The following is a 21,713-nucleotide window of genomic DNA, read 5'->3' as shown; positions in this document are numbered from 1 at the left end:
TGGTACCAAAAAACACACATATAAGTGTGTGTATCGTATGTGTATTATCGAATTCATTTGCAAGAGAGCTCTTTTTATTTCATACAAGATAATGATACAATGCAATTGCATAGCATGTATTTAACAAAATTAAGCACACATTATTTGCCTTCAAATGTTGTTCAAATAACATAATACCGGACTAACTTGTGTACTATCAATGGATTCCACCAAGCACCAAAGCCACAATATTAAAAGGATCATAAAGTCTAGAATCGTACAAATGGCTTTGGCTGCACAACATACCAATTCATAAGCAATTCAATGTGGTCACCATCTGCTACAATGCTCAATCTCGACTCTGTGATCTTATCTATGGCCATGTCGTTCACACCATCGCTCTTCAACAACAACTATATAAATGCAGGCATGGGTTCTTGCTAACTTGAGTAATTTTTCTTTAGATTAAAACTAATTGGGACCTTTACGACCCCCACGATGCATGGGATTTGTCAAATATATTTAAGGTATGAGTTTTATGATATTCCTACTTAGGTCAAGCTAAACAAAATCCACCCCAAGCTAAACAAAATCACCCTAATCCCCACTTATACAACCCCTCTCTGTGTAAATTCCCCTCTCCCTCCACCATCACCCAATGATTAGGCCCCTAAAGACCTGTGCATGTTTATACCCCCGTCTTTATCCATTTAATTAGGTTTTTAGCCGCTGTAGAAAAAAAAATTATGGTTCCTCTCCTACCAAATATCTTTGAGCTTAGTTATTTCAATGGAAAATTGGTTACAATTTTTGTTTAATTACCACTAAACCCATTATTTTGTAAAATATAGTTGATTTTGGTCAATAGACCTCAATCATTGAACGGTTTGAAGTGGATAACCATTCACAGATTGATAACTATTTTTTTTTATATTTATGATGAATATCATGGTTTTTGAATCGTCGTTGATCTGAATGTTCGAATGACTTGAAAACTATTGAGACAATTAGGGGTGAGCATTCGGTTTTTTCGATTCAATACTGAACCAAAATTTTAAAAACCGATTTAATTATATGGTAGACTGAACCGAAACCGAAATATGTGAAAACCGAATAAACTGAACCAAAATTTTTTTGGTTATTTCGGATATTTCAATTAAAATCGAAATTATTTAACCTGAAAGATGCAACGCAACACAGGAAGATGCAGGTGGCCAAGACACTCGGCAACGAATCAATGCCATTCGTGTTCGGAGCATGTAGAGCAGGAAGAAGAAGAGGACCGAAGCTTGGAGCCAGGAGGAACTGAGGAAGATGCAGTGTGCACAGCCACGACACTCGGCAACGAGTCAATGCCATTCATGACTTTGTGTTTGGTGTTCCTATTGGTTCTGGGTGAGCTAGTGACGTCTGGCAGCTGCGGTAGTCAAAGAGACGAACTGAACTGACATCCGGCAGCCACGGCAGTCAAAGAGATGAACTGAGGAAGATGCACCCCAGTAGTCGTGGCACTCGACAACAAGTCAACGTCGTTCATGACTTCATGTTCGGTGTTCCTATTAGTGCTTGGTGAGTTGGTGTTGTCCAATAGCCGCGACAGCTGAAGAGATGAGACTCTAGAGACTTCGGACTCTGGTTTGGAGCTGGAAGACGATTAGACGAGAGTCTTGAGATGGCAAGTCAAAAGAGATAGTGATGAAGGAAGATTTGGCCCGACCTCGCAATCACTCCACGTGGCAAAAGCAAATAATTCCGTTCAGAGGCAAGGTCATTGACAGCTAAGACCAGCCGGATTGCGCACCATCAGATAGGAATAGAGAGAAAGGAGAAAGGGTCTTAGTCTCTGATAGAATGACAGTCTGACTCTTAGATGCCCACGTGACAAGAAAGTTTCTTGTCTAAGACGTTTTGCAGTTTGCATATTTTGGAATTTGGCAAATAGCCAAATATGCTTCTTCATTTATTAAATATTAATATAAAATTAAATTTTAAATTATAATATTAAATTGGTTTTTTTGGTTAACCGATTTATCAAGTCTGATAACCGAAATTGAAATCCGAAATACAAAAAACTGAAAAAGAAAACCGAACCCGACCAAAAAACTGATTAAGCCGGACCAATTAAACCGAAACCAAAATTTCGGTTTGGTTTTTTGGTTTTAACTGAATTATGCTCACCCCTAGAGGCAATCAGTTTCGTTTCACCCTTAACCCATATCTTGGCCAAAAACCATTGACTTGGTCAGTGACTCACTGATTTGAACAGTCGAACCAACATCCCATTCAACCCGGACAATGGTTTTTGGTCATTTTTAATTTTAATTATATTTTAAATTTTTATTTTTATTTTCAATTTGGACAGTTCATCCATTCGAACTATATGGTTGAACTACTAACCCTAAAACTAGTGGCCAAAGCGGTTCTAGTTCTAAATTGTTTTCTAAAACATTGATGATATCATAAGTGTATCCATTTCAAACCCAATGGTTGGACCACTAACCCAAAACCTAGAGGCAAAAAATGGTCCCATTTTCAATTTGACTTTTAAAACATTGGGTTAAGGTTAACTTCATTAATTAGGTTATGTAGGTTAATTGGGGTAACTTAATTTAAAATTGATTAATTATGTTACTTAATTTAAGTTCATTTAACTTAATTAAATGAACTAATTAGGATAGTCGTGTTACTCAATTTAATTAGGTAATACTTTAATTAACTAATCAAATAAATTATTTATTACTCAATTTTCATGCCTCTTTTTAGAAGATTATACTAGAGGGGATCTACTTAGGCCTATAAACAATATTCGAAAATTCGAATTCGAACCCTAGATTTGGCTTAATCGAATCGAATTCAAATAGTTCGAATCGAATATTCTATTGAATTCGAATATCATTTTTTTATTGATTAAATTATTGGATTGAATTCAGATATGCATTGATCTGATCCGATAAATATCCGAACCAATTATATATATAATTTGTATATATTATAGTATATTATTATATAATATAAAGATTAAAAAAATAAAAAATAACTAATGACTTAATGAATAATGAGTTCGAAAATCTCAAAACCGAACTCTTTCATTCGAACAAACCTGAACCTCCTTACCACCTCTCTCTCATCTTCTCAAAACCCTAAAGTAAAAGTGTAAAACCCTAACCCTCTGACCTTCGTCACTCCCTTCGCCGTCGCCAGACGCCGCTCGAGCAACCATCGCTGGTCTGTCACTGGTCATCGCCCTTCCTCGCCGTCATCGCTCATCTTGTCTCCTCTATCTCTCTTTTCTCAGTCTCAGTCATAGTGAGATAGTGAATCGCTGCCGGGAACCCATCACTATTCACCTTCTTTTCTCAATCTTAGTGACAGTGAGACAGTGAATCATTGCCAGCATCACCTTCTTGTGTTGCAACCCACAATTTCCACCGGGAACCCATCATCTTCTTTTCTCAGTCTTAGTGTGAATCGCCAACATCACCTTCTTTTTTCAGTCTCAGTGTGAATTGCCAACATCACATTCTTTTGCTGCAACCCACGCCTGTTGCCGTCCCCTGCCTCTTTTCCCAAGGTAATTTTCAGATCACAAATTTATGATAGTGATTTAGATAATGATTTACTAGTTTTTTGGTTTTTGGTTATGACATAGATTCATTTACACTTTCTTTGCAAAATGTATACATTGTCTATTTGAATTGAATCGGATTTGAATTCACATTCAAAAAGTCAATCGGTCGAATTCGAATCGAATCGGATATTTGATTTGATAATCGAAATTGAATTCAAACTCAAATATTTGATATTCGTCAGATATCAAATCAAATTTGAATATTGGTGTTCATAATCGGTTTCGAATTCGAATATAACCTGATCCGATTCGAATTCGATCCGTTTACAGGCCTAGGTTTACTTGCAACTATGTCAAAAAGTTCAGGGGATGTGATTGCAGTTACCAAACTTTAGGGGAGGTTTTTTCAACAACCAAAAACTTTAGGAGAGGTTTCAGCAATTTATCCAAAGATTAAACTTGAATTAAGTTATTAGGTTAATGAAACTTAATTAAGATAATTAATTTTAAATATGTTAATTAAATTAGCTCTATTTAGGGTAGCTTAAATCAATTATGTAATTTTACATGTAGCGTATGTAACCACTGATTAAAGGCATTAATTATGTTTAATGGGTCATGTTTTTGTAACATTGTTTTAAAAATGGGTTATTGACCATTGTGATGAGAAGAAAGAGTAAGAGGAATATGTTGAGAGTAGCCCTGTTCATGGGCCGAGTAGCCCAATAGCCTGGCTGGTTATTTTTCAGGCTTGGACAAAACTTTAGGCCCACAAGCTCGGGCTTAGGCTTTAAATACTAGGCCCGGTCATTTTTTGAGTTGAGCTTGGGCTTTCTCAAATAAGTCTGACCCGGGCCTGAGCCGATACTATTACATATAATAAAAAAACATTTATGTTGTATATAATAAATATATATAATATATATTTGTTTTTTAAATTATTAATAAATATTAATATACTATTAGGAAATACAAATTATTTTATTAATTTATTAAATTATTACTAAATAATATAATATTTGTTTATAAAAGTACATTGAAAATAAGACATATTGTGTACAGGTTGGGCTTCGGGCTCGGGCTCGAGCTTCGAGCTTTATATAAAGGCTAGACTCGGGCTCAAGATCTAGGCCCGATGGTAGATTCAGGCTCAGGCTCGGGCCTACACATTTTTTGTTGATAAAGAGGCAAAGCCCGGCCCAGCCCATGAATATGTCTAGTTGAGAGGAGGAAGAAAAAAATGGAAAGATGATGAATACGGTAAGAGGTTGATAAAAAAAGATAAAGAAGGTGCATTAAGGGTAGCATGAAAGTTGGAGAAGTTCCTAATGTATTGGAGAGGTTTTAGGGGTGTAGAGAGAGAGAGAGATATTTTAGGAAGATTTTTAGATAATTAATAAAAGTAAACAAATTTGAGACAAGCACGTTTCCATTAGGGGTGGGAAAGGGTGAGGGGACATGCTGAGGTGGCAACTCTAGGGACTTGGTAAGAGAATAATGTATCCCCTCTAGAATTGCAGGGTTGGGGTAATGGAGCAAGTGGAACCCCACTTATAATTTTCAAGTGGGACGCACCAATTTATTTTTTGTTTAAAGGATATAATTTCAAGTGGAACCCACTTATATAAATGGTTTTTATTTTATTCAATGGAACCCATTTGCAATTTTCACTTTTTTAAAATTTAATAGTGCTACATCAACATTTCTATTATTTTGTTCATTATTTAAAAAATTGTGAAATACGTCACTAACGCCCTGCATTTTGGGGATAACATTTGCCTTTTCTTTGAAGTCTAAGGTTTAAATTAACCTCTTAGATTATAAAAGGGCAAAAGTGGTTTTTTCGCAAAATATATGGATTGTTAATAGTTGAAAATCCTTTTTTTAGCAACCTGATGTGAGCCATGGCTTAAAATGGGACAATTGCAACGGATAGGGGTGCAACTTGGGCGGGCCCAACCCAAGATCTTGCACGAATTGGGCTTGAGTTTTCAGGCTTTGGGTTGGGCCTAGGTTGAAAAACTCAGGCCTGACATGAACTCGGTTTGGGCTTGGGTTGAGGTCTGTATAGCTCGAGTTCAACTTGAGCTTACTTGAAGAAATACAGACATAAAAGCATTTTTTATCTACATAAAAATACCATTTCTCATTATATATATATGCATGTATTAATGACATTTATGCATATTTTTAGTCCATTCTACTTTTAAATGGGATTTAAAGTCGAATAAAATATGATTATATAAAAATATAATCATAAAATCTTTTAAAATTCACCAATCTGCCCAGGCTCAACCTTTACCTGACCCAATTTGAATCTGAATCTAATCCGAATTGTATTGGACTTAAATTAATAAACTCGGGCTTTAACCTTGGATTGCCATTGGATTGATAAAGTCAGAAATGAGATCGGGTTGAGACAGACCCGAACCCGAAGTTTGTATCCTAGGGCTGGGCATGGATTGATCCCGAACGCGACCCAACCCATCTTGTTTAGGTGTGTCTGCAGCACTTAAATCCGTGGGCCCTCCTCCTAAAGAGGTACCAAGACTAGACAGTTATTTTTTTTTTCGAAAAAAGGAAAAAAATGATTCAGAGCGTCAGACAGATATGCACCCCAAGTTACCTATCCGTGACAACAGTGTCCAATCATCTGACATCTAAACTTGTCCCAATTGCCCTACCAAAGCAAAAGGTTTTTCAAAGATTCACGGTTAGATTGATGGATATGATAAAGAGATTGTGGTTACTTGGCTGTTGATTTAACTCTAAGTCTTATCCGCGTAATTTCGATGTTCGAATATTTGGTGGCTACGTGGATTAGCGAAGTGGACATCTCCACTAGCCAACAAAAACACATGGGATAGATCACGCTGACGGAAAACTTGCCGGAATATTCGTTCGAGGCTGGATTTCTCGGGCAAGAGTACGCCTTTCCCGAAAAGTATAAATACTTCTCAATTTTCCCCATTTCATGCCCTAGACACCAATTTCTTCTCTACCCCGCGCCTCCACCGGCCATAAGCCCGTAACATGCTGTTTGTAGCGAAAATAAGCTGCGAGGAACCACAGGAACATTGTTTTTCTCAATTATTTTCTGTAAATTCGATTGAGATCAATGGATTTAGTGTTTTTGGGGGACAAAGAGCTCCGGGAAAGTGTGAAAAGGGAGTCTTTCCTTTTGCTTTTGATCCTCTAAAACGTGTAACAGATCTTTGGTTCTCTTGATTTTGCTCTTGTTTTTTTTCTTTAATTTTATATTCGGGTATTGTTCACCGTTGAGATGGATGCGGTGGAGTTGCCCCTTCCGGCGGCTGTTGCTATGTCGAAGCTTTTGACTGGCGAGGGTGTTGGTAGAACGAAGGCTACGATGGAGGAAGAGGAGATTCGGGAACCTGACCGTGTTTCCATCCTTGGAAGCCCTTCGAGTACTGGCTGCAGCTCTTCTACCGGTCGTAAAGGTCCGTTTCTCAGTTCTCTTTTTTGCTTGGTGGTGCTTTTCTTTGCTAGTCTTATGTTCCTTTCTAGTTAGTTGTTATTATTATTATTTTTCATTTCGGTAGTAATGCAGTTTAGCGTTTAGCCTACTTCTTCTTGTTCTTCTATGTTTTTATTTTTTAGCGTGGAGATGTGCTACGTAGAAGTAATTTTAATTTATTACTGTGAGAAACCTAATTCCTTCAGTGGGAGCTAACTCCCAGAACAAAGTATCTGCACGTTTAATTTGTGACTTTTAATGGGAGTTCACTGCATGGCAATCCAAGATACACATGTCCTCTAAACCACACGTCTGCACACTTGGTTCACAGAAAAAAAAATTATCTAGATAAAAGAAAAAAATTCAATTCACTACAACATATATCTAGATAAAAAATTGGCCCTTTTGGATGTCCCTATCCATCTTAAGCTTTATGTTTCCTGGTTCTTAATTTTGTTTTCTGACCTTTTCATATTGTACGAGGAAAATAAACTCACAAATGAAAATTGCTCTATCAGGGGCTTGTTGAATAGTTCTGGTGTAGGAGATACAGTCATAGGTGTACTGCATTTGGATTCATGTTAATGGTTGCAAGCTTAACCTTTATATACATAAAACATGAATAGTGAATCCTTGTACTATGGATAGAAAAAGAGAATTTATTCCTTAATAAGATGCGATCATTTTGTTAGAATCGCATGAATTTTTGTTGAATTGGATGGCTGAAGTTGTAGAAGAGAAGAAGAACTATAAAAGTAGTAGGTGGCTAGATGCTTCACTTCCACAGTTTGATCTAATTCATTCCTTTTGTTAGGATTGAAGGGTTTTATGTATTGATGGTTTGGCTGATAAGGGTTCTTATTAGTCTGTATTTATGTTTTAAGTTGTTTTGTACTGGGCCTGTGTTTATGGGCCTAAGTTTATTTGCTGTTTTAAGTAGTCTGGGTGTCCCATCATTAATCAGGGGCATTCCAGACATTTCCTGTAACATTATACTGTAATATAATATAAATAACAGTACTGTCGACTGGACAGAACAGTTCGACATTCTCAACACCTCTTGGTCTCCTTCTCTCTTCTACTACTTCGACTACAGCATTTCAGCTTTCATGGTATCAGAGCATTGAGCACTTTCCTGGTTGCAGCCGACGCCATCTCTTCTCTCTTGCTGTCTTTCTTTCTTTGTTTTATCTTGGTTGCTGCGGTGAAACCCTAGGGTTGCAGGAGAACACTACAAGGTTCGAACCTAGGGTTTCCCTTGGTTGTAGGGCGCAAGGGAAGTAAGTCCCAGAAGTGGATGTCCTACTAGACTGTTTCTAGTAGTTAGTAGCCATTCGACTGCTAAGAGAGGTCTGTATAGGACAGACCTAGTTTGAGGACTGATTTTAGCAGTCCTAGTATTGGCCGTAGGGGGAGGAAACTCTCTACAGTTGCAGTAATCGAAGCCCAAAGAGAAGTCAGCATAGTGCAGTGGTGTAAGCTCTTAGTTTCAGGTCGGTTTCCACCTCACAGTACACCCTATTTGCTGCTGTAACCAAGTCAGCATAGTGCAATCTCGACTACTTTAGGGCTGTGTCAGTCTCGGCGAGTCTGAATCTGTGTTGTGGGCTGTCAGAACCTTCTTCAATACTGCAACTAGTCTCTTTTCAGCACTATTATCTCTTTGGCTAGCCTCAAACAGTATTATCTACACAGTGTCCGCAGCCAAGATGTCTTCAATATCTAGTGAAGTCTCTTCTAGAGATAACAGACCTGGTGGGACGTCTTCAAATCTGGAAAATCCGAATCTGCACAGCTTGCAGATTACAAGTGTGCTGCTGGATGAATACAACTTCAGGGAGTGGTCAGTTTCTGCAATGCTTTTTATTACTTCCCGTGATCTCACAGGCTACTTAGATGGGAGTAAGAAGGAGCCTAAAGTTGGCAGTACGGAGTATGCAGTGTGGCGCAAGGAGAATGCCACAGTTATGTCCTGGTTGTTTGCCTCTATGACTCCACGAGTTGACAGGACTGTTCAGCACTTTCCCACAACAACCAAGATTTGGGAAAAGGTGACTAGAACCTATGGACAGAAGAAAAATAATGCTAGAATCTACAGATTGAATCAAGACATTGCTGCCTTAAGGCAAGGGGATATGACAGTTGCAATATACTTTGCAACTCTGGAAGGACTTTGGGAAGAACTTGACCAACACTTGATCTTGGATTGGGAAAATGCCAGGGACAAGGAGAGACATGATAAGCAAGTTGAAGAGAGCAGAGCCTTTAAGTTCTTGGCTGGCCTGGACCTAGTGTATGAAGGCATAAGGTCACAAATTCTAGGGAGAGATGAACTTCCCGAGTTACACCATGTTTATTATCTGGTAAGAAATGAAGAAGTGAGGCGAAAGGAGATGCAAGTTGACTCTCAGGTTCAACTTGCTGAACAACTTGGAGATCATTCAGCCTTGATTTATACTAAGGGCAACAAACATCCAGAAAAGAAGCATCTTAAGTGCACTCATTGTGGGGGTGAGAGACATGTAAAAGAAAAGTGTTGGGTTCTGTATCCACACCTGAAGCCAGCTGCATTGAGAAAGGACAAGAAGCAACAGAAGGGTCATGCGGCAAGTGGGAACCTTGTCACTAGTAACAATGGTGACAACTCACGGAGTATACCAACAATGGCTTCTTCTCCCTTGGGGCAGGTTGCTGATTCCTCTGGAGCCGGTGCCTTGGGCTTCACCGCTAGTGAGGTTAGCCCGTCTAAGGAGTAATTCTTTTGCTTCTTCCTCTCTTGCAGATCAGGTACAGTCTCTGCCTTTAGTGCAACTAGTTCTATTGACTCTACTTCTTGGGTTATTGATTCCGGTGCAACTGACCACATGACATATATGTCCTCCTTATTCTCTTCATATCAACTGTTGTCTGGTCAGGATAAGACGAGAGTTGTTGACGGGTCTCTCTACCATCTCTGGAAAATGGGTGGTTGACCTATGCCAGGACCTCTTTCTTAAATCAGTCCTACACGTTCCCAGCCTCACCTCAAATCTTTTGTTTGTTTCAAAACTTACAAAAAATTTGAACTGTAGTATAACCTTTTTTCCTACTCATTGTGTCTTTCAGGACAGATTGACGAGGAGAACGATTGGGAGCGGTCATGAGTATGGAGGCCTCTACTATTTTGATGCAGACATCCGTTCAGCTTTACAAGCATCTGCTGCTAGTAGTCCGGAGAGTGTGGAGTCAATAGCTAGGTTGCATCTGTGACATGCTAGGCTAGGTCATTTACCTTTCTCTTCATTAGAAATGTTGTTTCCCAAATTGTTTAAGGGCATTTCAAGTTAGAGTTTAGTCTGTGATGTATCTTAGATGTCAAAACAATGTAGAACTGTTCCAGTAATAAAATTCGAGCTCTTTTTGATTTGGTTCATTCTGATGTTTGGGGCCCTTCACCTATTGTTTCTATTGATGGCTTTTGTTACTTTATCAGTTTTATTGACCACTACTCTCAATGCACATGGATCTACCTGTTAAAAGGACGAGATGAAGTGCCACGGATAACTATGGCATTTTGCAAAATGATTGAAACACAATTTGATAAGAAGATTAAGCAATTCCTATCAGATAATGCTGCTGAATATTTTGAAAAATTCTTGAACTCATTCATGGAAGATGCTGGCATGTTACATCAATCATCCTGTGCTAATACCCCTCAGCAGAATGGGGTTGCTGAGTGTAAGAATAGACATCTATTGGAGACAGCTCGAGCCCTACTATTCCAACACAAGGTTCCCAAGCAATACTGGTCTCAAGCTGTATTTACTGCATCATATTTGATAAATCGGATGCCATCTAAGGTGTTGGGTATGAAAACCCCTTTCTCTGTTCTGTGTCCTACTCTTTCAGACTTCCCTCTTCCTCCACCGGTCTTTGGCTGTATATGTTTCATACATGTGAAGGATCCAAAGAAGACCAAGCTGGATCCTCGGGCTACAAAAGGAATATTTTTGGGGTATTCTCCTACACAAAAGGGTTACAAGTGTTATGAAGAGGTATTTATGGAACCTCCACCAGGCTATGACTTTGATGGAAAGGTGTGTAAACTGAGGAAAACATTATATGGTTTGAAGCAGTCTCCTCGTGCATGGTTTGAGAGGCTTTGTGGGGCCATGAAGAAAGTAGGGTACACTCAAAGTGGTGCAGACCATACCTTATTTATAAGGAGACAGGATATCAACCTTACAACACTCATTGTTTATGTGGATGATATGGTGATTACCGGGAATGACTTGGATGAGATCAAAAGACTGAAGGAGTTTTTAGCTTCTGAATTTGAGATCAAAGACTTGGGCCATTTAAGGTATTTTCTTGGGATTGAAGTTGCTAGGTCAAGAGAGGGGATCTACATATGTCAACGGAAGTGTGTTCTTGACCTCCTTGAGGAGACAGGCATGATAGGGTGTAGACCAACAGATATTCCGATAGAACAAAATCATGGCCTACAGGAATCAGTAGGGGAGGACTACTGTGACAGAGAGTGATACCAAAAGTTGGTAGGGAAGCTGATATATTTATCTCTCACTCGACCAGATATTGCCTATGCTGTGCATGTTGTCAGTCAGTTCATGCACTCTCTAAAGATCCCTCATATGAAAGCAGTTGAAAGGATTCTCAGGTATTTGAAGACTTGCCCAGGAAAGGGAATTCTATTCAAGAAAAACAATAAAATTGATATTGAAGCTTATACTAATGTAGATTGGGCTGGTTTTGTTAGGGACAGAAAATCAACCTCAGATATTGCCTATGCTGTGCATGTTGTCAGTCAGTTCATGCACTCTCCAAAGATCCCTCATATGAAAGCAGTTGAAAGGATTCTCAGGTATTTGAAGACTTGCCCAGGAAAGGGAATTCTATTCAAGAAAAACAATAAAATTGATATTGAAGCTTATACTAATGCAGATTGGGCTGGTTCTGTTGGGGACAGAAAATCAACCTCAGGGTATTGTACACTTATGGGAGGGAACCTGGTTACATGGCGCAATAGGAAGCAGAATGTTGTTGCTAGATCAAGTGCAGAAGCTGAATATCGAGCTATGGCTCACGGGGTTGTTGAACTCCTATGGCTCAGGACTCTTCTAAATGAGCTTGGCATTAAAATTGAGGGTCCTCTGAGACTGTATTGTGACAACAAGGCGGCCATCAACATTGCAAATAACCTTGTGCAACATGACAGGACAAAACATATTGAGATTGATCGACATTTTGTTAGGGAGAGAATAGTCTCGGGAGAACTCTGCATTCCTTATACTCCATTTGAGATGCAAATTGCAGATGTATTGACTAAAGGGCTGGCTGCAGCAAAATTCAAGGACCTTCTTGGCAAGCTAAACATGATGGACATCCATGCTTAGCTTGAGGGGGAGTGTTAGGATTGAAGGGTTTTATGTATTGATGGTTCGGCCGATAAGGGTTCTTAGTAGTCTGTATTTATGTTTTAAGTTGTTTTGTACTGGGCCTGTGTTTATGGGCCTAAGTTTATTTGCTGTTTTAAGTAGTCTGGGTGTCCCATCACTAATCAGGGGCATTCCAGACATTTCCTGTAACATTGTACTGTAATATAATATAAATAACAGTACTGTCGACTGGACAGAACAGTTCGACATTCTCAGCACCTCTTGGTCTCCTTCTCTCTTCTACTACTTCGACTACAGCATTTCAGCTTTCACCTTTCATGTTCATTCCTCAAATGTCAAAACCAGTTTCTGATATGGTGGTTAAAACTTGAAGTATGGTTTTGGATCCTATCCCACTCAGAATTTTATTATGTTCAAATAATCTGCTTTAAATGCTCATAGTATGTAGGTTGTAAGATCATCCTATGCTTGATTGAAAGATATCACTTGCTGTAGTCATGTTCTAGTGTTGCTAGGATGGTTCCGAGGCCATTACTTGGTACAGATCCCTAGCATCAAAAACTGCACCAAAATTTTGAATCTCCACACTCTTTTGGATGGTTTGGATGTCAGGAACTGGGATGAAATGATGGTTCTCATGGCTGACCTGACACCTTTCATAATGTTTATGCTTACTACAAGCTTCTTAAACTGATGTTCTGTGAATTGTGTTCACTGCAGAGGTAAATTCTGTTTCTAGGCACAGAAAGGCTGATGCAGAAATTTTAAAGCAAGAGAGTAAGTTTCCAGATCATCACAGTGAAAATATTTCAGGACATTGTAGGGATTCAAATAATTTATTATTGCACAAGTGTGAGAGCAAACAATTACACCGAAAAGGGGGAAAAGTTCCAAGAAGTTGTAGTCCCTGTTCTAAGAGACCACGAACAGAGCAACCAGAGAATCCCATGACTCAAGATGGAATCGTAATATCTGAGAAACTAGCATCTGGGGTTACAAAATGCACATCTACTGGTACTCTCTCTCTCTCTCCTCTCTCTTCTCGCTATATATATATGTATTTATGTATATATATAACACATGGGTTTCAACTGTGCAACATGTGGCAAGGTAATTGGTATAAATTTGACTTATCATGATAGTTGAGCTCTAGTCAAATTATGGATGACATGAATAAGCGGGGCAGTCAAAGGGCTTTTAAATTTAACAGCTTTTGAGTGGGTGGGTTAGGTTTGGTGTGCGGTGAATTGGGTTGGAACCATATATGTAATACTTAAACAAGTTGCTAATAAGTGTAGGTTATTTTTTGTTTGATTCTTTTCAACCCCCACCCAACCCTACCTAACCCGCCCAATTGTCATCCCTCGCGAGTCATTTCAAACTCTGTATCTTGCCTATAGCATCTGTTGCTGATTTCAACAATTACTGTTTTTATTGAATCTTATTTGAGCTGTTTGGATGCTGTATTGATGGTATCAACTTCGTCTTACTTATTCATCCCAGAAAAATCTCGGGTTATCAAACAAAAGCACAGCCTAGATGGGAAACGAGGAGACAGAAGAAATTCTAAAGCAGCTATGAAGACTAAATTTGACTCTTTCTTTTCAAAGGCTGGTTTTATTGGCTCTAATTCAGCTGCAGGAGGGAATAATCTTCTTGGTACACCATTATACACATGAGAGTTTCTTGTATTGTTATGTTTGATTATTCTTTTGTGCATTTTTTCTAGTTGATCTTGTTAGCTACATTTCTTGCTATTGAAAATTGGTGGCCTTTCAATATATTTTATCTTGTTCTAGTTGAATGAAGCCCTGAAATGTTTTTGAAGTTCTCTTAATATGTTTATAATATGTGAAAGAATAAACAAGAATTGATTTGTTGCTTGAAATCTAATTGGAGTACTGGATTCTGAAAGTGTTGACTTTTTAAAATTGTCACAGTATGATTGTCTTCAATGTTGCCTTGAATTTTTAAATTGTGGTTTCTTCTCGTGTTGTTTAAGTGTTTGTGGCTTCATATACACATGTTGCAAATTCAATACTACAGGAAGGACGGAGGGGATGTATGTGGCTGATGGACATGTGAGAGTTTATCAGCAGTGAGGATGTTCTATTTACAATCAACCTCATCTTAAAGTATTCTTGAAAAATAGATGTGCATGTTTACCAAACCCTGTTTTAACACAAACAAATATACTCATAGATACACATGTATCTATAGTTATGCAGATCTATAAAATATTTCTAGAATATCAGGTAGACTATGACATACAAGTCAAGAGGTGCTTTCAAGCTTTTATTGTTTACTGACATTTGTTGGACAATTTTGGCAAGCACTCTTTTTCTCCAACTTCATGGAGCTTACATGGAATTGGAACTTCATCCCTTTGGTGAAAGGAGAAGAACATTGTGTGGGAAGGAAGAAATTTGGGGATTTTCAAGGACCTGAGCTAATTTTGTCCTAAGAAGATGCTATTTCTTTTTGAATGACTATTATTGATTTACAAAGATGCATTCGATCAAAAAAAGATGCATTCTGATTAACATCTAGAGATTGATATCTTCTTGCCTATACCTGCCTACTCCACTTGGAGATCTGTTTTTGTTCCCCGCTTCCCCCAACAAAAGACAGGGTCAAGCTTCATAGAGTTGATTGTCAATGGATGTCCCATTTCAAATTTGGAGCTGCCAGGCATTGGTGGCATTTTGAATGATAATCAAGGAGTTGCCAATTACTTGGGAGGTTGATTGGGAGTGCATTAATACCTGTGACATGATTGGAAGAAGGAGAAAGGTTCTCTTTTTCTTTCTCCCCATATTTGTGTATGTTTATGAAGGATGGTGAATTGATTAATCACCTGCTAATTAATTGTGAGGTGGCTCATTCTCTGTGGCAATTCTTCTTTGATCTTGTGTATGGTTGCAGTTTCTGTTGGATTCCTCCCAATAGTGTTGCAAGCTTCTTCAATCAGTGGCCTTCTTGTAGTTTGGGTTCTAGAGGCAAAATCTTTTGGAGGGATCTAACTCATGCGGTTATGTGGTGTATCTGGGAGGAAAGAAACAAAAGAACTTTTGAGAAATAAGATTGCAAGGATGGAAGCTCTTAGAGGAAGAATATTTTCCTGCATTATCTCCTGGTTCCTCTCCTCCAATCAGTTTGGCTTTAGGTATGCTGATCTTGAAAGGAACTTGGTAGAGATTCTGCACTCCTCTCATGTTGATAGTCAGCCCAGTCACCCTGTTATTCCCAGACCAGAGCTAGATTTCGTCCTGATGTTTGATGGAATATGTAGATCAATCTCAGGCCTACCTCCTAAGACTGGCATTGGGGGTCTTACTCTTGTCATCGAGGGGGTCTCTAGGAATGCTATTGATTGAGCCACCCACTCGGATAAGGGTCCATGGAGGCTGGGTCATTTCCTCAATGAGATTGCTGAGATAACCTTTTCTCTGTCTTGTGTTTTTAGATGGTTTCCAAGGGAGCTGAAACTGCTGATCTTTTGGTCAAATCTGGGGTGGATAGAAATTGTGTACACTTTGCCTTTGTAATTTGGGTGGTTCATAGGCGGTGCTTTGTTCTGTTTGTGTTGTTTGTACATCTTCTCATGTACATCCCCCCCCCTTTTGAACATAATATGTACCTTTTCTCAAAAAAAAAAGGGTCTTACCATTTACTTCCACTGTGGTCCAGTCCTATATGTGTGGTCAGCTTTTGTAGACTGAGATCCTCTCCACTCTTTGATGTCTTTGGTGGTAGTCATTAGGTTTCAAGCTGCTGACCATACAGAGCAAGGTTTAGCTGAACACTTTAGCTGTTCAGCGGGCTGTGGAATGGGCCCTGCATCTTTTACAGTGGGGCCCATGAATTTATTACTGGCATGGAACCTCATCATCGGTTCCACAGCCCACTGAACAGCTAATTCGAATTTGACTATAAGTGGTTTGAACACCTTGCTCTAGTGGAAGCCAAGGTTAGCCATTGACTTAACAGATGTGTATGACTATGCAAAATGTGAACTATGAGACAATACTTGTGTTGCAGGCATCTCCTTTGTTACAAAATACCTTTTTATGCAATGGTTTGGGGTGCTTGTGGGTTGCCTTTCTTTTCCCTGTTTCTGGACTGCTAATGGCTCCCCTATTTTGTGTTTAGCTATGTACTTTTTTTTTCCTTTGCCTTTTAGGTTTATACAACTTGATTTATTTCAGGATTTTATTGATATTAAACCAAAACATGTATTTTTATTAAACTTTATATCGAGTAGGTTTTCTCGTTTACCTTGAATGTTTTGAGTTTATTTTCATTTGTTTACTCAGACTATTTCACTTGAGTAGTAGAAATAGACATCTCTCTCTCTCACTCTCTATTCTCTCTATCTCAATCTCTCCATATAAGAGGCTGTCCAAGTACAAAACTACCTTCTACTACCCCATGGTAAAAGTGCCAAATGCCTTTTATTTGGACATGCAGGAGTAGATTTTTATTCCTCCTGATGCGAGTATTCTGCACATCTCCATGTGAGTGGCTATTTAAGTAAATAATTTCCACTTTCCCATGTTAAAAGTACCAATGCCCTCTAATTTCACATGTTTCAAACAGTGAATAGCAATACGACTTTATTCTCCTCACATGAATAAACTCTACATGCTTTAGATAAAAAAATAAACTAGTATTTCTAAATGAACATTGTAATTTTAAGCTGGAGTGAATGAGTTATCACACAATATACAGTAAGCCAGTGAGAAGGTGTATTTTGGTTGATGATTAAATGAGGTCATTAAAGGAACTTTTGCAATTCTATGCTTCCATCTGCTCCTGCATACTAACTGGTCTTTTCCCCCTTTTATTCATTTTTTTGTATTTTGGGTCTTGATTCAATACAATTCCAATCTATCTTGGACGATACTATTGTCAAATTGATCAATACACACACTTATACGTACATTGGCAAATTGATCAAAATTCTGTGTCAGCCTATGTGTCAAATACTGAGTATACCTAGATAATGTTCTTTCTAGTTACTATTATAGAGTATTTGAATGCTTGATCATGTATTACAAGAGGCATGGATAATTAATATCTCCTTGATATTATATGTAGACTTGTCTAGTGTGACTGTAGCATGTGAAAGGTGTTGATTGACAATTTGTAACTGCATCTTGAATGCATTCAATGATATTATGAATGGTGCATTAGAAAGCCAAGACTTACATAATGGACTTTGCAAACTATTTGGGCTTCTTGGTAATTGGCTTGAAGCTGAGTAGCTTGGTGATATGTAATGCTCTCTTTTCTTGAGGAAGAGAAGTCTTTTCTGCTGTTTCTTGTTGCAAAGTTAAGGGTTAAATTGCATAACTTGATCTTCATGGTCTGTTTTTGAGAAAGAAAATTCCTTTCCATTGCTTACTCTTCAAAGTTTGAAGGGTTGACCCATTTACAAAGGTAAATTTTTATCGCAAACAAAACCTCTCTAAGAACTATTGAGGTACATATCACCATATATTTTTATGGTTGATCTATCTATCCCTACGAGGGTGGGTCTTAGTGCAACAGTTAGGTTGCTTCATTGCGACCTGGGTGACCAGGGTTCAAATCTTGGAAACAGCCTCTCTGTATGTGCAGGGGTAAGGCTGCGTACATCTGTCCCTCTCCAGATTCTGCATTGGCAGGAGCTTCGTGTACTGGGCTGCCCTTTTATGTATCTCTCCGTATAGTAGATGTATTGTGTTTTATATCTTTTGCAAAATGAATTAGAACTTTAATGTTTAGGCCTAGGGTTACTGAACCAACATAACTCCATATGAAGACTTCAATGATATAGGTGTGCTCACTACCAGCAATTACTTCATGAACACTTATAACAACCATGATGAAACATAACTGTGGATAGAGAGAGCTCCAAACTTTTGCTACAGATAGATGAGAAGAAATGGGTACTTACTGTTATCTTTAGCACATAATTTGCATATTTGAGATGTAAGATATAATTAGTATTTGCATTTCAAAAATACACCAAGTCTTTTTCTTTACAATTGACTTCTTCTACTGTTTTTGTAATTCTTTCTAGGCCTCTATATTGAGATATATTTGTTTTTGCATGAGGATATTACAAATTACAAGGCCTTAAGCCTTATGATGAAATCATGTTTTTGGATTGGTTTGGGGCACAATCATTTTTTTTGTCAACTTATTATTTCTGATTGGTTTGAACTTCTATATATATGCAAAATTCTTGTGTCCTTACTTTTTGCATATGCCTGAAATCATGACACCTCAACTTCTAATTGTATTGATGGTTCTCTCTTTCAGTTCCCATCTATATTTTCTTTTAGTTTATTGATATTATGGAGAAAATATTCCATTTTTAGTTCTTGGTTTGGCCCTTTGTTCTGTTTTCTTCTTTACTGAATTTCACTTTTTTCTGATTTTGTTTATTTGAAATGGCACTTACATGAAATTCATACTTGTGGTTGGGGCATTTTATCATCAGGAATATATGGTCTCAAGTCAGATATTCATGATATTACAAAGCATGTTGATGAGCTGTCATTGAATGAACTCTTTGATGACAATTACAAGTGTCCTAGTTTATGCCAAGACAAGGGGAAGAAAGCCACCAATACGAGTGAAAACATCTTAAACTTGGTTAGAAAGGCTTGCTCCATTCTTCAGTTCCAGAGACACGCGCAATCCCAAAATGTTGTTGATATTGACAGTAACAACAGAAAAACTTCTCCATGGCCATTGAGCTCCGAGTCTTGTGTAAAAAACAGTGTTGACTGTGATAAAGGGGATAATTTCACAACAGATTTGGCTTCATCCAGTAAGGTAAGTTTAACAAAAAATGAAAGATATAGTAGGTTAGAACTTAGAACATGAAAGTGTCTACCAAAGGAGGGTGATACGTGTGACACAAGTTCCTGGAGGCCAAATCTAGAATTCGATGGGCACTTGGTTACATGCATTCATATTACAGACCTCCTTCCTCCAAAAAAGTAAAATAATATAAAATAAAAAGGAAAAGGATGAAAAGGACTTGTATTAATTAGCCATATTATCTGAGTTAGTATTTTATCTATTCTGCTATTTATTTTTTATTTTTTACTTTTTATAGGAGTTATTGTGAAATAGACCTGACTTAATGGTGTCACTGGCCCTTTACGTGTTAATTTCTACCATTGTAGATATGTCTATCAAATTTAGGTGAATTTTTTTTAGAAATTTCAGCTGATATATTGGTTTTGGACCTTGTCCAAAACATTTTTCACATGCATTTGTAGTTGTACTTCACACAATTTTTTTGGAAAATTGGGTTGGGCCATCTGGTTGAATCTGGAAAACTTGGAAGCACACCTACCCTGTTCAATGTTTGAAAGGGTTTTAGCAGTTATGCAGTTAAACCAATATATCTGTAAATTAGATCTATTCCAATTTTCAAATAAGTGATTTCATAATTTTTGGGTGGGTTTTTGGTCAAATGAGTGTGGAATTATGACAGAGAAACAAAATTTCTTTTTGGTAATATGCTGGAACACACAGTACATACACTCAAGAGCATTTATAAACATTAAAATTATAACTACTCCCAGCTCAACTGAAATCAGCTAAGCCTTGTCCTCAAGTCTGTTTCACTTGTTTCAGTGATGCCATTTGTGGCCATACTCCAAGTCGGTCCTTATCAATGTAGCAATGGTCTTTGTTGCACTTGGTTGAAGTATATCTTTTCAAATAAGTTTGCATTGCTCATTTTAATAGTTTACCATCATGTATATCTTTTATGAATTGTCAGTCCATGGCACTATTTGGATCATTTCATAAATGTGCTAACCAAAGTTAAAAGTTCATAAAATCAGATTAATTAGGAAGAGCTCCAGATCAAAGCATTGTCACATACCTAGTTATATTAGCAATTGTGTAATTATTAATTTCAAAATAACTCATTGCAACATAGTGTAGAGATATAGTGCAGTAGTTTTTTTTTGTGTGGTCCCACTTCATATTTATCCTTTATTTCATGTTATTTATGCTATTTCTTTCTCAAATAGGCGGTGGGGGTATTAGTAGAATTGTACATATGTTTTTATTTACAAACATACAAATAGATGAATGGGGCGGTAAGTCCACAGCTAACTGCACCCCTTTTTTCATTCTTTATTCTCCTCTTCTTCTTCTCTTCTGTTCTTTACTTTTATTCTTCTTTTTCTTACTGAATTCTCATCAATATATAAACTAGATACAAATCTTTTCAGCCAAGTTGGTTTCAGAGCCAACCTAGGGTTGATTAGTGTTCTCATGTGGGCATGATCCAGTTGGCTGCATGAGAATTACCTAGGGCTGTAGGTTCAGCACATATCGCCTGATTCTTGGAGGTTCTTGGAGACTTCAGTAGCTGCCCAAGGGATTGACCTTTGGAGACTGCCCAGTGACCAGGAAGAATCAGAGAAACTAGGTAAGTTCAAGGATCAGGGTTTAAACCGAAGGTTGGAGGTGGCGGTCAGAGTTTTCTGGGTAGTTTTTTTTTTTCTTATTGAGATCGACTTTGGGTAGAAGGTGTTTAGACCCTTTTAGAAGGAGTGGTTGACAGAATTCTTGTTCTCCAGAATTTTTTGTAGGGTTTCTCTAACCCCTTGATCAGATTTTTTGATTTCCAGCCCATTACCTTGGCTGTTAATTATTCCTGGGTGACTGTATAGACCTTTCCCACATAGAAGAGACTGTTGTTGGGGTTCCTCTCTTGAAATTGTGTTTTCTTAAGGGTTTATGTATAATGGAGACAGCTGGAAATGAGTCAAAGACTCAAGGGGAAGGACTTGTAGGTGCTGGAAACATGACTGAAAATTCTTTTTAGATCACTACTGTTAGGATGTGACTAGGGATACCCAATCAGCTATGGTGGCCATTGGAGGTAGAGGGAAATTAGGATGTCACTGGGGATACAAAGAAGCCAGCCAAGGAACACCCATCTCACGCGAAATGGGTTCAACAGAACTATTCGGTGATGACCTGGCTGTGCAATTCTATGCAGCCTCACATTAGCCGAAAGTACTTGTGGGCAAAAACAGCTAAGGAGATTTGGGAAAACATGAATGTGGGGGTGGCAATTTTTGACCCAACCCACCCACTTGAAAACTCACCCATACCCACCCATATATCATGTGGGTCAAGTAACCCATTTGGGTCAGGAGAAAAGGGTTGGGTTAGGGTGGGTCATGGTACCCATAGGGTCAATGCAGTGATGTTTAGGGTTTGAAAATAGAATAACTCTTTGCCTTCACCTTGACTCTCTACCCCT

The 21,713-nt window shown here is 38.2% G+C and overlaps 2 protein-coding genes across 3 annotated transcripts in view; both read left to right on the top strand.

Moving 5' to 3' along the window:
* Nucleotides 1–6,509: 6,509 nt before the first annotated feature.
* LOC104600240 (uncharacterized) overlaps nucleotides 6,510–21,713 on the top strand; it is a 34,980-nt gene continuing 19,776 nt past the window's right edge. Inside the window, exons 1-4 of one of the 2 annotated variants that reach the window (XM_010263094.3) lie at nucleotides 6,511–7,008; nucleotides 13,142–13,435; nucleotides 13,925–14,080; nucleotides 18,912–19,249. In XM_010263094.3, coding sequence (XP_010261396.1) covers nucleotides 6,831–7,008; nucleotides 13,142–13,435; nucleotides 13,925–14,080; nucleotides 18,912–19,249 — 966 coding nt within the window. In that variant the 5' untranslated portion in view covers nucleotides 6,511–6,830. Of the gene's footprint in view, nucleotides 7,009–13,141; nucleotides 13,436–13,924; nucleotides 14,081–18,911; nucleotides 19,250–21,713 lie in introns of both variants that reach the window. The other variant, XM_010263095.3, reaches the window with a different exon arrangement.
* Nucleotides 7,017–13,132, top strand: LOC148804220 (uncharacterized). The gene is made up of 2 exons (XM_088895496.1): nucleotides 7,017–9,812; nucleotides 10,131–13,132. Exon 1 carries the CDS (start codon nucleotides 8,735–8,737, stop codon nucleotides 9,779–9,781), a length of 1,047 nt encoding a protein of 348 aa, XP_088751622.1. The 5' UTR covers nucleotides 7,017–8,734; the 3' UTR covers nucleotides 9,782–9,812; nucleotides 10,131–13,132.

Source organism: Nelumbo nucifera, chromosome 1 (assembly GCF_055504915.1).
Source record: "Nelumbo nucifera cultivar China Antique chromosome 1, China Antique-T2T, whole genome shotgun sequence".
NCBI lineage: Eukaryota > Viridiplantae > Streptophyta > Magnoliopsida > Proteales > Nelumbonaceae > Nelumbo > Nelumbo nucifera.
Note: the sequence above shows the minus strand (reverse complement) of the source record. Positions and strands in the feature narration are given on the sequence as shown.

What these genes read in the sequence shown, in the direction of transcription:
- LOC148804220 (XM_088895496.1), top strand. Translation starts at nt 8,735, where the DNA reads ATGTCTTCAATATCTAGTGAAGTCTCTTCTAGAGATAACAGACCTGGT.